The sequence below is a fragment of the Anopheles stephensi genome (assembly GCF_013141755.1).
Source record: "Anopheles stephensi strain Indian chromosome Y unlocalized genomic scaffold, UCI_ANSTEP_V1.0 chrY22, whole genome shotgun sequence".
NCBI classification, from domain to species: domain Eukaryota; kingdom Metazoa; phylum Arthropoda; class Insecta; order Diptera; family Culicidae; genus Anopheles; species Anopheles stephensi.
The window spans coordinates 102,721-120,290 of record NW_023404994.1 but is presented as its reverse complement, the minus strand read 5'-3'; the positions used below and the strand labels follow the sequence as shown (position 1 = coordinate 120,290).

The 17,570-nt window shown below is 44.0% G+C and overlaps 1 protein-coding gene across 1 annotated transcript; it reads right to left on the bottom strand.

Annotated features, from left to right (window-relative positions):
* Positions 1-3,186: 3,186 nt before the first annotated feature.
* Positions 3,187-17,537, bottom strand: LOC118515168. Its single transcript, XM_036061874.1, has 2 exons — positions 16,095-17,537; positions 3,187-3,310 (listed from the first exon to the last, which is right to left on the bottom strand). The coding sequence occupies exon 1, from the start codon at positions 17,334-17,336 to the stop codon at positions 16,167-16,169; it is 1,170 nt and encodes a 389-aa protein (XP_035917767.1). The 5' UTR covers positions 17,337-17,537; the 3' UTR covers positions 3,187-3,310; positions 16,095-16,166.
* Positions 17,538-17,570: the final 33 nt, after the last annotated feature.

Below are 17,570 nucleotides of genomic sequence, written 5' to 3'. Positions count from 1 at the left end.
AAGATTTTCTCGCTTTCCGCAATGTGCCGTGCACTGCTCGAACCATGATCTTCCGTTTAAGAGCCCCTGAGTGCGAGAGAGCGAACACACGTGTGCAGGGTCGCTCGAACTGTTTCTCGCGCCCCGTTTTGGTACTGATATGCAGCGCGCATTATAAAACCGTCTGGAAATCCCTGCAAATTTTTGTTTCTCTCTTTCTTTATTCGCTCTGGCATGAGCACACTGAGCGACAGTCGTGTTCTGAATGTGATGGAGGGAGGATGCCGCACGCGCACGGATAAGCCGAAGCGCATGACCGGGTGTTTGAATGCAGATGGATTGTTCGTGTTTTGCGTGTAGGTGAGCTGCGGTAGCCTGGAGTTTCACTCGGTGATGATCAATTCGTGTTTGCCGCTTCCCGTAACATGTTTTCTGCGAGAGATGAGGTATGGTTCAGCATCTCATGTACGACGAACAGCACCATTTCTCAACTCACCGTCTTGTTTTTCCCCCTAAAGGAACACTGGCGAACACGAGGAGTGCAACGGAATAGTGAGAAACATTGAACGGGTTTGTTAATTAAAAAAATAATTTAGCGTAATATCACAATCTAATCCGAGTGTTATTGTTTATATGTTTTCATTTGCGCTGCCATAGCGCCTCTGGCCTATGACAGCTTGGATCCGAAGGAAATGGGTGAAAAAACTACGTGAAACCACGCGTTTCGAACTGTTATAATTAGCTAAATCTGCTGCTCTCTAAGGCAAGATTTAGTATCGAGATTTAGGTAAAAGAACTCGAAAAACGCCATAAGCCTGCTATAAAATGTCAGTTGGGATGTCAACGCGAGCTGTCAAATGGAACCGTTTGCCATGCGGATTTGTGAAGTGTCACATTTCGAAAAATCTTAGTAGGCATGGAAATTGTATGCCGTAGACGGTGAGCCCCGCCGAACTGAAACTATATTACGTAATCGAGCCTTTCGAGAAGCTGAACGCACGGACCTCCACGCCGATAAAATCCATAGAAAATCCGGCCCAAATGGAACGCACGGCCGTCCTGTAGGACAGTTCAACGGGGGAGGATACACCCCCGCTGCAGGCAACGGTCGTGGTGCCCGTGGTGCCCGTGGAAACGGACGAAAAACTGGAGGCTACTGGTAAGTGGAACGTGAAGTGATGAAGGATGCAATAATGTCGTTCGGTTCTTTCGTTCCTTTCGTTTACGGCGCGCCCCGCTAGAGAACAACTCCACGCTGAAGGCAATCGTCGTGCCTGAGGGAAATGCACCGGCTCAACCGGACCAGGCTGCTGGTAGCTAGAATGGCGAAATGTGTGCGCGGTCCGGTAATACCGATGCTAGCTCGCTAGTCTTCTTCGGCTTTTTCTTGAAAGGTGCTGTGTCTGCTTTAGTGGATGACGGCATGGAAATGGACGACGCTCCGGCAGACGATACGTTGGTGAACGATTCACTTGATGATGAGCTGTCTTGAATGCTCAACCAATCATGGAAATCAAGACGCCCTGCTATTTCAGGTAGCACTCTGGGCATGATCTCGAAATCGATGATACGCGTTAGTGATGAGGACACCCCGGCCGACAAATGGCCGCCAAATACATCCAAGCAAAGGCGTCAAGTATCGTTCAATGATGGACCGGTAAAACATCCTCCCCCACCGGGCCAATCTTCGGATTCGTCCGATGATGACAATAGTTCTTTCTGGTCGTGCTTCCGTCGCAGACAGAAGTAGCCAAAATCTCCCGAGCCGTGGCCATCGGGGCTGCAGAAACGGCGCCCACCAACACCCGCAAAGGATGCCAACGGGGCTCGAAGTTAAATCTAAGATTCCGAACGAACTATCAGTTCTTATTTGTTCGCGTTTCGTTAATTAACAAAAATACATCAATCATTGTTTGTAGATGTTAGTCTGCAGCATATGAACATTGTTGCGCGTTGTTGCGTGTTCTTCTTGGGTACATTACTACAAGCTGACGCTTTCTGCTTGGTTTGATTTGGAGCTGTTCAGCAAAGGGTAGCATCACATTACGCGAACACTACGGCCATGTGCGAATATATATGGAAAACTGAACGGACGTTGGACGCACGTAGGCATCAACTCATGGTTCACGCACGGAAGTGGCGTAGACAAGGCAGTCATGTTTCACCTGTGGAATCTGACAAATGCGACGAATAGGCGGCACCGGACGATAGTGCGTGGGTTTGATTTTCAGAAATGGAAGTTGACTCTCGACACCGGATGAAGACTTCGTGGAAGCGTTTACCAGCAACACCGGATGGCAACAGATGACGACGTTAGGCTGATACTGATCAGGTCTGACGAGCTGATGATGGAGCAACCGGCCGTGAGCGAGACTATCAATGGGGGTACGTACGCGAAACACAAAAACCCCGAACGAATGCTTCAGTCGGTCGAACGGCTTACGCAGGAGCTGGTGTCCCAGTTGGAAGAACGGCACGTGCGTACTAACCCGGAGGAATGCAGTTCGATCGTTACCGGCGTACAGTTCAAGATAGGCGAAAAGGTAACAACGGGGCCGGGTGGAACGGTTGCCTTGGCGCTGAACGATCGTCTGCACGGAGATCCGTGGGTGGGATTGATTGTGGACGATGAAGGCAATCGGGAGAGCGAAGAACCACCATCCATTCTGTATCAAATGTCGATGCCGTTTGTGCAGCACATCCCGGTCGTGCTTAATTCAATCGATTGCATCTCGCTTGCGCCTTTAGAAGAGCGGACGACGCCGGTGGTGACGACCACGAGAACCACGACAATGACTACGGTGGTGACAATGACTACGACGCGTCCGGCTCACCGAGGACGCGAAAGTTACAGCGTGAATCTTCCATCAACAAAGAGGCGGATGAGTCCAAGGTAAATGGCATGCTAGTGCTACCAACGCCGGCTGAATTGTTACACTTTATATAAACGCTAACACCCTGTAATATCTGTATATCTGTCTCTGGAGCTTCTGAATATCTGCAAAAGGAGAATTTCCAGGTTCTAGTATCCCTACACAGGTTCTGCCATCAATTTCGATTGTATAAATGCTAGTTTTAGCTTGTTATTTACTACTTACTTACTTACTCGGTGTTGTGTCTCTAGCGGTGGACTGTAACTTGAGGGGGTGGGGTAGTAGGTTTTCTTTCACCATAAATCGGGAGCCCTCACGGAAAAGACGATCTTTCTTCGTTGATGTCGCATGCAAGACTAAAGTTCATTTATTATCACTTCAATGTGTGCGTGTCGCACTCCGAATTCTACTGTCACAAAAATATGCAAACCCAAGCAACAACCCAATCCCTGTGACACATGTCAATTTACCCAAGCAGCAAACGCAATGCGCAACTCGCACAACACTCGGCTTGGGGCAAAAATCCTAAAAGCACTTTACGGGTTGGGTCGTCAAGTGTCATTCTCATGGCATGACCAGCCCACCGCAGCCTGGCGAGTCTGATCCGCTCCCCGATGGTGAGATCATCGTACAGCTCGTATAGCATCTTCCTCTCGAACGCGGCTCAGAGGGTTTCGTCAGTTTTGGACAGAGTCCATATCTCAGAGTCGTATGTGAGTACTGGGACTATAAATGCTCTGTACAGTCCCAGCTTCATCCGTCGCAACAGGTATTTAGAGTGGAGAAGTTTCTTCAGGTTGTAGTATGACCGGTTGGCAGCCAGTACCCTTGCGCGAGTTAAAACTTTTCTTTCTGAATAGATAGAAAGAGTCTTTTACAGTTCGGTGTCTTGAAATTAACTATTTTATTGAATTCAGCCGATTCCGTTATCGGCCCATAAACGGCCCAGCAGCGATCGCCGCATCAGCATAACTCGTCGCGTTGGATACAACACGACACTCCCAATGCTGATTTAGCGATTACCGACGCTCGTTGCTAACTCGCCCCCCCTCAGATGTGAACGTCCACGATTCACTGTGTTTGTTTAGGAAATGTGACGTAGTCGGGTGTCTGATTTGGTGACGAATTATGTACTGTGACTACCGTTTGCGTGTTTTTGCACCTCTTTGTAAACCAGTAAAGCAATGCTACTCCCAGTATAATGAGAGGAAAGATGATACCTCCGAAAATGTTTATCGTTGGCCAGGTTATTTGAAAAGAGTTGTTTTGTAAGCGAATGTGCTCCAATTCTTTACGTGTCTCGATGTGCAGATTATGTAAATCTTCCAGACTTATGTTCGAAATTTCCAGCTGTCTTTTAATAAACACTCCGTCGAGTGGATATAAGTTCAACGTTCCAACTAGATCGGTGAGTTTGGATGAGTATCTCACGTCGTTTATGTAAATATCGCATGTGTTGAAGCTTATTACGAACGATCCCTGAAGTGTTCTGTTGCTTATACCACAGTTGGAGACGAGTGTAAATTTCTCTACAGAGTTAATCAATATGGCGTGATTATTAATCTGTAATATTTCAGTTTTGGCTGGACTCTTCGTAAAGTTACATTCTGCTTCTCGACCTTCCATTAATCTTGGAATGCAATCTGATTCATCCAACTCTATTTCATTGATTTTATAGATTTTCGGGGTTAGAGTGCTAACACGGTATCTGATTGCTTCGTGAGTTATGAATCTGTCATACTGGAGGTGAATCTTGCCGTCGTGGTACAGGATTGGATAAATTTTTATCTTACGGAACGTTCTTGGGTCGAGTTTGGGTGTTTTTATGAGCAGCATTATTTCTTGGCGGTTGGTGGCGATAGAGGCGTCGGCGTAGGAAAGCGCTTCTAGAGTTGTGTCGAACGGAATGTTTTCTGCTGCCAGGTTTTTTTCCAAACAATTGATTTCATATTTTGACAATATTTTTTCGTTTAAAATATTCGCTTTCGTCATAACTATACTATCAACTATTTCCTGCAGTGTGTCTATCATCTTTTTTAGGTGGAGATAAATATTGATGGAATGAATTTCTAATGATTCTGATCTGAATTGAGTTATTACGTTACGAGTTTTTTCTGTTATTTCTTTAATCTGGTTGTTAATATTCCTATTGATTGTAACTTGTGCATTATTGTCATCGATGAGATTATTAATTGTTTTGTTAATAACACGAAGATCGTTTGCATCTGGTGTTCCTGCAATAAACTTCCAAATTGTTCCTATGGAATCCCAACGTTTGAATCTTTTAGTGGGAAGCATTCTTTTCAATATGGTATTCAGTTCTTCGAATTGGTTTTGGATAATACTGGAAAATTGATTATTGCTCATTTTTTCGAAATCGTCCTTAATTGCTTGAATATAACCCTTATACGCAGTTAAATTGTAATGGTGTATGTAAATATGGCTATCTATCCTTATTCTTGCCCAACCTTCGTCCATTGCAACTATAGGTTGGTTGTCTACCTTCAGAATAGAGATCCTCGGCTCAGCTAGGGTACATACTACAAATAGAAAACTGTAAGAAGAGAACAATGATGTTAGAATGACGGTATTGTTAGCTATCTTATTTTTATATCGTTTTTATGAATTTTTCGTGAATCATTTGTGTTTATAGTGCTTTTGTTTACTTTGTTAATCTTGATTTTCTTGTATCTCGGCTTGTGTTTTAATCTGGCTCTGGTTTTTTCATAAACTGTCATATCCTCTTTTATATTTATTTCCTTTTTTCTCTTATTGTAATATGAAATATCTTTCTCCTGTTTCTTTGTTAAATTTTTGTAAACATTTTCACAAATATCTGATGAACGGACAGACGGTAAAATTATCTCATAAGGAGTATATTTAGTAGTCGAATGAATGGATGAATTATATTTGTGAAGTGAAAGCTCGATTAGATCAGAAATAGTTAAATTGTTGTTCTCAAATTTCGTTATTCGATAAATTTCTAATATGGTAGAATGGAACCTTTCTATTACTCCATTCATTTCACTTCGACCTGTAGCTGTTAAATATATTTGGATTTGGTGAGTTTTATAAAAATCTATTAGATCTTGTGTACCAAAAGATTTTTCGCCGTCCATTACTAATATTTTAGGAGGATGGTATTTTGTAATTATTTCTTTAACTGCCGGAACAATATCTAAGGCGGCTCGCGATTGAATTTCTTTAATTTGAGCGAATTTTGAAAATTTATCGATGTAAGTTAAAAAATAATGTTTTTCGAGAAACATTATATCAATGTGTGCAATTTGGAAAGGGTGTACGGGGATTGGAGTTTGTTGTTGAGGATACCGGATAGGGTTTCGGTCATATTTGTTTTCATTGCAGATACAGCAATTGGAAACAATTTTTTTTATCTTGGCTAGCAGCTTTGGAAAATAGTATTTACGTAAAATTTGCGACTTATTTTCCTGGGCTCCACGATGTGCCCTATTGTGCTCTGCCGTGATTATTTCTCGTTGTTGATCTTCGTCTGTAATGTCTTCCAGAAGATTTTGAGTAAATCGAATCTTAAGGAGCTTCTGACTTCCAAAATACTTCCTATAAACCTCTTGAAATTTTCCCATTATGTCTTCACTCGTGAAAAGTCCGTTTACTTTTGATATTGTGAAATGATCCTTTAGAATCTGTAAAAGAGATGATTCGGTTATTATTTCGGAGTAAATTGTTGTACGTTTAAAATTTTGGAATGGATATTCAATTACTGTGTTTGGTTTCCCTTTTTTCAACACGATCTGGTTGTGAAAAGCATTAAGTGGTGCTTCTGTAGAGATAATGTAAAAATCGTCACTAGTTTGTGATGAATGTTGCGTACCAGTCATAGAGAAAACTATTCTGCTGAGGGCATCTGCTACAACATTGCCTTTGCCTGGTTTATACAAAATCTCGTGGTCATGCTCCTCTAAATATGCTTTCCAACGTTTTAATTTTGCGTTAGTATTTTTTTGGGAGAGGGCAAAAGTAAGTGGTTGATGATCAGTTAATATTTTGAGTTTAGCTCCATACAAATAATTGCGGAAAGTTTGTAGTGACCAGAAAATTGCAAGCATTTCTTTCTCAGGGGTGGAATATTTCTCTTCAGTTTTAGATAGTGTTCTTGATGCGAAGTGAATTGGTTTATCTTTGCCTAATTCACCTTGAGAAAGAACGGATCCAATTGCATAATCTGAAGCATCGGTTGTCAAAATAAATGGTTTGTTAAAATCTGGATAGATGAGAATATCGCTCGATGATAGTATTTGCTTCATTTTATTGAAACATTCGATTTCTTGTTGATTTAATGTAATTTTTCTTTTTGGATGTGTCAGATCCCTTTCCCCTTAAAATGTTTGTCAAAGGTTTAGCAATTTTGGCAAAGTCTTTGACAAATCGTCGATAGTAGCCCATTAATCCTAGGAAGGCACGCAAATCTTTAATGGTTTTGGGCACAGGGTATTTATTTATAACTTCTATTTTTTTATGGTTGGGTTTTATTCCCTCTGTGCAAATAATGAAACCAAGAAATTCAACTTCTTGGCGAAGGAATTCTGATTTGTCTAATTGAATTTTTAGTCCTGCATTATTTAATGTTGTCAAAATTGTGTCCAAATTTTTCAAATGATTTTCTAAATCATCGCCAAAAACTATTACGTCGTCTATATAAACGTAACATATTTTTCCAATAAAATTTCGAAGTACATCATCGATAGCCCTTTGAAATATAGCCGGTGCGTTTTTTAAACCAAACGGCATCCTAGTAAATTCGTATTTACCGTTATTAATAGCAAAAGCCGTTTTTTCAATATCTGATGCTTTCATCTTAATTTGATGGAATCCCGAAGCTAAATCTAAAGTCGAGAAATATTTTTTTCCTTTTAATTGGTCTATCACATAATTTATCTCGGGCATTGGATATTTTTCGGAGATGGTTTTAGCATTTAACATTCGATAATCGATAACCATTCTAAATTTCTTTTGTCCTGATGCATCCGGTTTTTTTGGCACAATCCATACCGGTGAAGTCCAAGCTGAGCGAGACGGTCTGATTATTCCATCCGCTAATAGCTTGTCAACTTGCTTATTTACTTCGTCAGCATATGCTGCAGGATATGGATACACTCTTTGATGGATAGGTGTATCGTCTGAAGTGTGTATTGCACATTCCACTTTGGTTGTACATGTTAGTTTACTGTCTGGTTTGTAAAATGCATCTCTGTTTTTATCTAAAACCTGGTTTAGTTTTTCTAGCTCTAATTTGGATAGATGAGATGTTCGGATCAAATTGTGGGATGACCGATTATGTGGAGAATAGTATGAGATTGGGATGACGAATCTTTTAGAGTTTCTACTCAATGTGATTTGGTCATTTTCTAGATCAATTTTAGCTTTCAATGTTTTCAACATGCTATTTCCAATGATTCCATAAAAAAAATTGTGAAATTTGTGTAACAAAAAGCGATCTTCAAAATCAATTTTGGGATGGAAAAAATTTATATTAATTGCACTAGTAGGAGCAAATGTACTATTTGCACAACTTATTTGACCTACTGAAAATTCGTACGGTTTACTGATTTCATATGCACGTGCCAATTGTGGATGTATTAAATTAATATTAGCACCTGTGTCTATTAAAAACGGAAAGTTTCCAATGGTAGTTTTAAGATAAATAAAAGGAAGGCTGGGAACTACCAACTCATCTTCCACTCTAAAAAATGGTTCTGACCATCGCGACTTGATCCCTCCAACGGATCATGCTCGTGTTGCAAATTTATGTTTTGTAATTTGTCAACAAGATTGTTTTGCTCTGTGAGCTCAAATTCATTTATTGTTTGTCCGTGACAATACCTTGCGTCGTTGGCATTTTTATTCATTTGATGAGCATATAATGGGTGAGCTTGCCTCTTTACCCACGCTTCTTGACTTGATGGTGGTCTTGGTCTTTTTTCGCCATATGTGGGTCTGTTACCATAGTCAATATGACGTGAATTTATACTTCTATCTACCTCCATTGGCTCGGGCTGTTGCCTCTGTGGGGTATATTGCTGATTAGGCAGGTAATGGGAATTGTATCGTGGAGCTGGACGAGGCGCTGCTCTAGGAGGGGGTACTGGTTGATAAACAATTTTTCTGGGTGCTACCCTAGGGGGTTGAGGCTCGAAGCCTAAATCTGTTGGCTTGGGAATATTAAGAGAATTTTGATTTCCATATTGATTTTTAAAAGGTGCTGATCGAACGTCCATATTAAAGTAATCAATGCAAAATTGATATGCTTTGCTAAGGGTCTTCGGGTCAGCAGTTTTTAATAAAGTGGATAATGGTTTTTCTAAACCTCTAATAAACGAATCCAAAGCTTTCTCTCTGAAATAGTTTATGTGGACATTTGCATGCAGAGAGTACTTACTGTCAGTTTGAACTTGTGCTATTATAGCGGCTAACAATTGGTTAACCCTGCTATAATATCCGGCGAGGCTTTCCGAATTACCCTTACGAATACACGTCAATTCATAATCCAGGGTCTTCACGTCACGCTTATCTTTATAGTAAAGCATTAGGATAGATTTTATCTGATGCCAACTACATGTTGCATTATTTGCATTTAACACATCGGAAGCTTCTCCACGGACTTTCCTTCTGATTGTTCGTTCGATCAGATGGAACTGCACAGAGTCGTCAGGAAGATCTCTATACATGATAAAAACATCTTCCACATCCGAAATCCAATTCATCAACTCATTTGGGTTTCCATCAAAAATAGGAACATCCCTCAAAAAGTCAGGGGTTTTTCCCATCTCCACGAAAGATCGTAGAACCATTTCAGTGTTGGGATTGGTCATTTTTGTGTTTTAAATGCTCACTTCACTTAACACTTGTCACGATCACGATTCACCACTAACAAATTACAGCAGAAGCTATTTAATTAAACACCAAAATTTCACTGATTTCGGATTTTTTAGGTTTTTACTTACAGTATGGTTGAGTTAATTTCCATGGGCATCTGACTTCTTTTTCTTCGGGGGAAAATTGGGCAGCTACAGCAAGATGTTCCTTTTTATCCTTCTGATGACTGGGGGCTCGCTGGCAGCAATCGGGAATTAACCACGGTGTCCCAAAGTTCGCTTCGTTATTATGATGGCTCCTTCAACCACGAGATTAGCCACAATTTTTAAATGGCTAACTTTATAGGATTTTTTTTTAACTTATACACTTCCCGCTGATTTTTTTGTCAGGTCCCTATTCGGGCGCCAGTTAAAACTTTTCTTTCTGAATAGATAGAAAGAGTCTTTTACAGTTCGGTGTCTTGAAATTAACTATTTTATTGAATTCAGCCGATTCCGTTATCGGCCCATAAACGGCCCAGCAGCGATCGCCGCATCAGCATAACTCGTCGCGTTGGATACAACACGACACTCCCAATGCTGATTTAGCGATTACCGACGCTCGTTGCTAACTCGCGTAACTCAATATCAATGTGGTTGTCGGTGGATCTGGACTGACTTATACAAGATGGTTCCCGAAGCTTCCACCTCCGATTGCTCTCTCTAGCGCCAGATAGAAGTGAAGGCAGGCAAGCCCATCTCCCTGGCGCAAGCAAATCTCTCCTGGTGGTAGCAAAGAGCCCTGAGAGTTTTCCATCCACCTTCACCTGGCATGTGAAGTTGGCCATTGTCATACTTACAAGCCTGGTAAGCTTGGCCGGCATTCCAAAAGAGCTCATTGCGTCGAGAAGTTTACCCTTGCTATGCTGTCATATGGGGCTTTAAAATCAATGAAGAGATGATAGGAGTGGATCTATTGCTCCGCCATCTTCTCCAAGATTTGCCGCATCGTGAAGATCTGGTCAGTGGTTGATTTTCCGTTTGGAAATCCTCTCTGATAGTTTCCATCTAGTTTTTAGCTATCCGGTAGAAACAGAACAGTCTCACCTTTAGTTGCAGATTGAAATGTTTTTGCTTTCCTTTCGTAAATCCTTCTAAATTGAGGCTGTCTCTGCTCGTCTATAGTTGAAAGATAGGTTAGAAAGATTTCAGGAACTTATGCGAAATTAGAAGGGTTATCTACCTGATCCCACAACCCACACACAACCCCAACCCACACACACGCACGCGGAAGTATTTATCTGATTGTATTAATTAATTAATTTACTTTTTTTATTTTTAGGTTAAACCCATAAAAATCCAAGATGTGAAAAGTGTGAAGAAAGAGCAACAGACCAAAATCGCCAAAACCGGTAGTGGAAACCGTTACGAAGGTTTCCCGCGTTCGGCAACCAGTATTGCCAAAGGGTGGCGCCATTATTACCGGCAGAACACCGGCAAAACCTTCCATCGGCAGTCCCATCCATCGTCCGGTTGCGAAACCACTCGCCACAAAACCGTACGCTCAACGTTCGGCGACGAAAAAGCTTCAACGTGACGCCACCCGGCAGCAAGCAGAAGCTCAAACCACCAGCGGTGCCAGTGGCAGCCGCCGGATGGTAAACCGATGTCGAAAATCCCACTACCGAAGGGTGAGAAAACTAACACACCACCGAGTCGTATTCCACCGCCGAAGCGGACCACACTCCAGGCGGGAAAGCAGTCATCCAAGCTCGGTGCATTGAAAACGTCTCCTGATGGTGCCCTTAAGAAGTAACGGCGCATAGCTAGCTTCCTTTTCTCTGTCGCTCTCTTTCGCGTAATCTTAGCTAGCTTATCTCATGGATGGTAGCAATTGAAACAAATACTTTACTATCTTACACACGTGCCCGGCTTGCTTAATAGAAGGCGATACCGTTTGCTGCTGGTCGGGATCGGTCAGATGATTTATCCATTGGCCGGTTAGTCGGGGCCCCGGAGGGTGTTCGATTCCTTTCTTTTCGTCTCTGTTACGTCGCATGTTACCTATTACCAACTAGCCCGAAACAAGCAGACACACACAAACCTGCAAAACCTTGATAGAGTTAGGGATAGAAATGAATTATAAATAATCATACTTATAGCGATATATTCTAGTCCGCCCCCCCTCCCCCTCCATCCCCTTTTTGCTCGCATAGTACGAATTGACGAACGAATATGCTTTTTTTAAAGCTTTTAGTTAAACGCGACCCCATAGTCTGGTGGAGAGCTTTCGCTTGTACTCGCAACGCAACCAGTAAGAATTGATTTACACATACCAGAAGAAGGAGCAAACGTAGCCGTACAATATTAAGAAAACTATAGCTTCAATCTATGCAACAAATATGCCGACTCCTGGAGATGGTAAGCGTCCAGAAAATTTACAGCATTTTCTCCCTCTTACTAATTATCTGTTTGACATTTACCGGAACATTTTTTTCCGGATATTCATTTCCTTCCACTAATTACGAAAAATTAACTAGTAAGCACCGTGAAAGCTTGGAATCAACACCCCCCACCGGACGGATTGTTTTCCCACAAGCATTTGACAACAATGTGCATGTAACACAACCAGAGGAGTCCGTGTTGAAATGTTTGAAACGTTTCGCAAAGGAAAAGGATTTATCCCTGGCAGAAAAAAGAAAACAAAATGGCGACGTAAAAGAAGAACTCATGGCGGCAAGGTGTACTCCGTTTGCGCCGGAATATTTTTTGCCTGGTCGCGCAGTTACATTGTAACGGAACCGGTTTGAAGGTATCCCAACTGACATCTGTTATACAAAAAAGGCTAAATTTCAAAAAAAAATTGCCCGATCCTCGCCATAACTGCTCGCTTCATGCGCGAATGCTCGTTACGCTCTTAGAGCAGCTCAGCACCATGCCAGTTTGTCGTTGGAACGAGCAGCACAGCACACACCCGTTCGCTCTCGCGTGCAGTGGCGCTCAAACATTTTCTCGCTTTCCGCAATGTGCCGTGCACTGCTCGAACCATGATCTTCCGTTTAAGAGCCCCTGAGTGCGAGAGAGCGAACACACGTGTGCAGGGTCGCTCGAACTGTTTCTCGCGCCCCGTTTTGGTACTGATATGCAGCGCGCATTATAAAACCGTCTGGAAATCCCTGCAAATTTTTGTTTCTCTCTTTCTTTATTCGCTCTGGCATGAGCACGCTGAGCGACAGTCGTGTTCTGAATGTGATGGAGGGAGGATGCCGCACGCGCACGGATAAGCCGAAGCGCATGACCGGGTGTTTGAATGCAGATGGATTGTTCGTGTTTTGCGTGTAGGTGAGCTGCGGTAGCCTGGAGTTTCACTCGGTGATGATCAATTCGTGTTTGCCGCTTCCCGTAACATGTTTTCTGCGAGAGATGAGGTATGGTTCAGCATCTCATGTACGACGAACAGCACCATTTCTCAACTCACCGTCTTGTTTTTCCCCCTAAAGGAACACTGGCGAACACGAGGAGTGCAACGGAATAGTGAGAAACATTGAACGGGTTTGTTAATTAAAAAATAATTTAGCGTAATATCACAATCTAATCCGAGTGTTATTGTTTATATGTTTTCATTTGCGCTGCCATAGCGCCTCTGGCCTATGACAGCTTGGATCCGAAGGAAATGGGTGAAAAAACTACGTGAAACCACGCGTTCGAACTGTTATAATTAGCTAAATCTCTCTAAGGCAAGATTTAGTATCGAGATTTAGGTAAAAGAACTCGAAAAACGCCATAAGCCTGCTATAAAATGTCAGTTGGGATGTCAACGCGAGCTGTCAAATGGAACCGTTTGCCATGCGGATTTGTGAAGTGTCACATTTCGAAAAATCTTAGTAGGCATGGAAATTGTATGCCGTAGACGGTGAGCCCCGCCGAACTGAAACTATATTACGTAATCGAGCCTTTCGAGAAGCTGAACGCACGGACCTCCACGCCGATAAAATCCATAGAAAATCCGGCCCAAATGGAACGCACGGCCGTCCTGTAGGACAGTTCAACGGGGGAGGATACACCCCCGCTGCAGGCAACGGTCGTGGTGCCCGTGGTGCCCGTGGAAACGGACGAAAAACTGGAGGCTACTGGTAAGTGGAACGTGAAGTGATGAAGGATGCAATAATGTCGTTCGGTTCTTTCGTTCCTTTCGTTTACGGCGCGCCCCGCTAGAGAACAACTCCACGCTGAAGGCAATCGTCGTGCCTGAGGGAAATGCACCGGCTCAACCGGACCAGGCTGCTGGTAGCTAGAATGGCGAAATGTGTGCGCGGTCCGGTAATACCGATGCTAGCTCGCTAGTCTTCTTCGGCTTTTTCTTGAAAGGTGCTGTGTCTGCTTTAGTGGATGACGGCATGGAAATGGACGACGCTCCGGCAGACGATACGCTGGTGAACGATTCACTTGATGATGAGCTGTCTTGAATGCTCAACCAATCATGGAAATCAAGACGCCCTGCTATTTCAGGTAGCACTCTGGGCATGATCTCGAAATCGATGATATGCGTTAGTGATGAGGACACCCCGGCCGACAAATGGCCGCCAAATACATCCAAGCAAAGGCGTCAAGTATCGTTCGATGATGGACCGGTAAAACATCCTCCCCCACCGGGCCAATCGTCGGATTCGTCCGATGATGACAATAGTTCTTTCTGGTCGTGCTTCCGTCGCAGACAGAAGTAGCCGAAATCTCCCGAGTCGGGGCCATCGGGGCTGCAGAAACGGCGCCCACCAACACCCACAAAGGATGCCAACAAGGATGACGAGTAATGACGGGGCTCGAAGTTAAATCTTAGATTCCGAACGAACTATCAGTTCTTATTTGTTCGCGTTTCGTTAATTAACAAAAATACATCAATCATTGTTTGTAGATGTTAGTCTGCAGCATATGAACATTGTTGCGCGTTGTTGCGTGTTCTTCTTGGGTACATTACTACAAGCTGACGCTTTCTGCTTGGTTTGATTTGGAGCTGTTCAGCAAAGGGTAGCATCACATTACGCGAACACTACGGCCATGTGCGAATATATACGAAAAACTGAACGGACGTTGGACGCACGTAGGCATCATCTCATGGTTCACGCACGGAAGTGGCGTAGACAAGACACTCATGTTTACTCTGTGGAATCTGACGAATGCGGCGAATAGGCAGCACCGGACGATAGTGCGTGGGTTTGATTTTCAGAAACGGAAGATGACTCTCGAGACCGGATGAAGACTTCGTGGAAGCGTTTACCAGCAACACCGGATGGCAACAGATGACGACGTTAGGTTGATACTGATCAGGTCTGACGAGCTGATGATGGACCGGCCGTGAGCGAGACTATCGATGGGGGTACGTACGCGAAACACAAAAACCCCGAACGAATGCTCGGTCGGTCGAACGGCTTACGCAGGAGCTGGTGTCCCAGTTGGAAGAACGGCACGTGCGTACTAACCCGGAGGAATGCAGTTCGATCGTTACCGGCGTACAGTTCAAGATAGGCGAAAAGGTAACAACGGGGCCGGGTGGAACGGTTGCCTTGGCGCTGAACGATCGTCTGCACGGTGATCCGCGGGTGGGATTGATTATGGACGATGAAGGCAATCGGGAGAGCGAAGAACCACCATCCATTCTGTATCAAATGTCGATGCCGTTTGTGCAGCACATCCCGGTCGTGCTTAATTCAATCGATTGCATCTCGCTTGCGCCTTTAGAAGACCGGACGACGCCGGTGGTGACGACCACGAGAACCACGACAATGACTACGGTGGTGACGGCAACGGCGACGGCAACGACGACGACGACGGTGGCGACGAGTCGGGTAATCAAGCCTGTGCGCGTCGTATCCAATCCCGGCTCACCGAGGACACGAAAGTTACAGCGTGAATCTTCCATCAACAAAGAGGCGGATGAGTCCAAGGTAAATGGCATGCTAGTGCTACCAACGCCGGCTGAATTGTTACACTTTATATAAACGCTAACACCCTGTAATATCTGTATATCTGTCTCTGGAGCTTTACTAGTACGATTCGATTTATTATGTTGTTCGAATATCTGCAAAAGGAGAATTTCCAGGTTCTAGTATCCCTACACAGGTTCTGCCATCAATTTCGATTGTATAAATGCTAGTTTTAGCTTGTTATTTACTACTTACTTACTTACTCGGTGTTGTGTCTCTAGCGGTGGACTGTAACTTGAGGGGGTGGGGTAGTAGGTTTTCTTTCACCATAAATCGGGAGCCCTCACGGAAAAGACGATCTTTCTTCGTTGATGTCGCATGCAAGACTAAAGTTCATTTATTATCACTTCAATGTGTGCGTGTCGCACTCCGAATTCTACTGTCACAAAAATATGCAAACCCAAGCAACAACCCAATCCCTGTGACACATGTCAATTTGCCCAAGCAGCAAACGCAATGCGCAACTCGCACAACATCCTCCCCGGCGTTGAAATGTCATTTCAATTTTCATCCTCGTCTAACGGTAGAAAACAGACCTCAGTTACCGCACGCTTGAATTCCGCTCCATTCGCTGTCTTAACGGTAACGACACGAATTGTACCATCATCTCCAGGGTGTGCGGCAACGATTCTGGCAAGTGGCCATTGCAGTAGTGGCGCATTCTGGTCAGCTAGTAGCACAAGTGATCCTACTTTAATCACCTTCCGCTTCAGCCATTTCGATCGATTCTGCAGCTCCGGCAGGTACTCGGCGGTCCATCGTTTCCAAAAGTGTTGCAGCATGGACTGCACTAACTGCCATCGTGAGAGATGATTTTCCTTCAAGGTAGAGTAGTCAGGTTTAGGAACCGTCTGCATCTCACGTCCGATCAGGAAATGTGCAGGCGTGATCGCAGTGTAGTCGGATGGGTCATCTGAACTCGGTACCAAGGGACGAGAGTTCAGTACTGCTTCTATCTGGGTCAATGTCGTGTAAAGCTCCTCGTAAGACAGCTTCCTATCGCCAACAATACGTTTTAGGTGGTATTTGACCTGCTTCACACCAGCCTCCCAAATGCCACCAAAGTGTGGGCTTCGTGGTGGTATGAACGACCAGTCAATACCCTTGTCGACACAATAGTTGGTGATCCTTTTCGTAGCGCAATCGTTCTCGAACATACGCCAAAGTTCATGTAGCTCGGTTTTAGCTCCGACAAAGTTAGTCGCGTTGTCAGAGCGTATCGTTTTCGGGCATCCACGTCGACTGATGAACCGTCTCAAACTCGCTAGAAAGGCGTCTGTCGTCAAGTCTGAAACCAATTCCAAGTGAACCGCCCGAGTCTGCAAACACACAAACAAGCACACGTACGCCTTGGTGATTTGCGGTTTGCGAGAAGTCGTTGATTTTATCCAGAAGGGACCGGCGTAGTCCACACCGGTATTCGAAAAGACGGGGGCTGGCTGGACGCGATACGACGGTAGGTCACCCATCAGTTGCGTCGTCTTCAACGGGTTTGCCTTGAAGCACACGATGCACTTCCGTATCACCTTTCGAATAGTATTCTTCACATTCAGTGGCCAGTACCGTTGACGTACAACTGCAAGCAAACCTCTTTGCCCGATGTGTAGGTTGTCGATGTGTAGTTCGCGAACGAGAGCTTCAGTGATTGGATGCTTAGCCGGCAACAGCATCTGATGTCGACTGTCGTAAGGTATGAAGGCTCGCTTGATCCTGCCTCCAACTCGTATGATCCCATCGTCAGGATCCAAAACGCTTGTAGTCCATTAAGTCGATGTTTTGTATTCGCACCGTCCATAAGTGCGATGATTTCGGGCTGGAAAGTCTCGCGTTGAACCAGTCGTACTATTAAGAGCGTCGCTGTACGCACTTCCTTCGCTGTCAGTCGGCCCTTTACCACCTCCCTT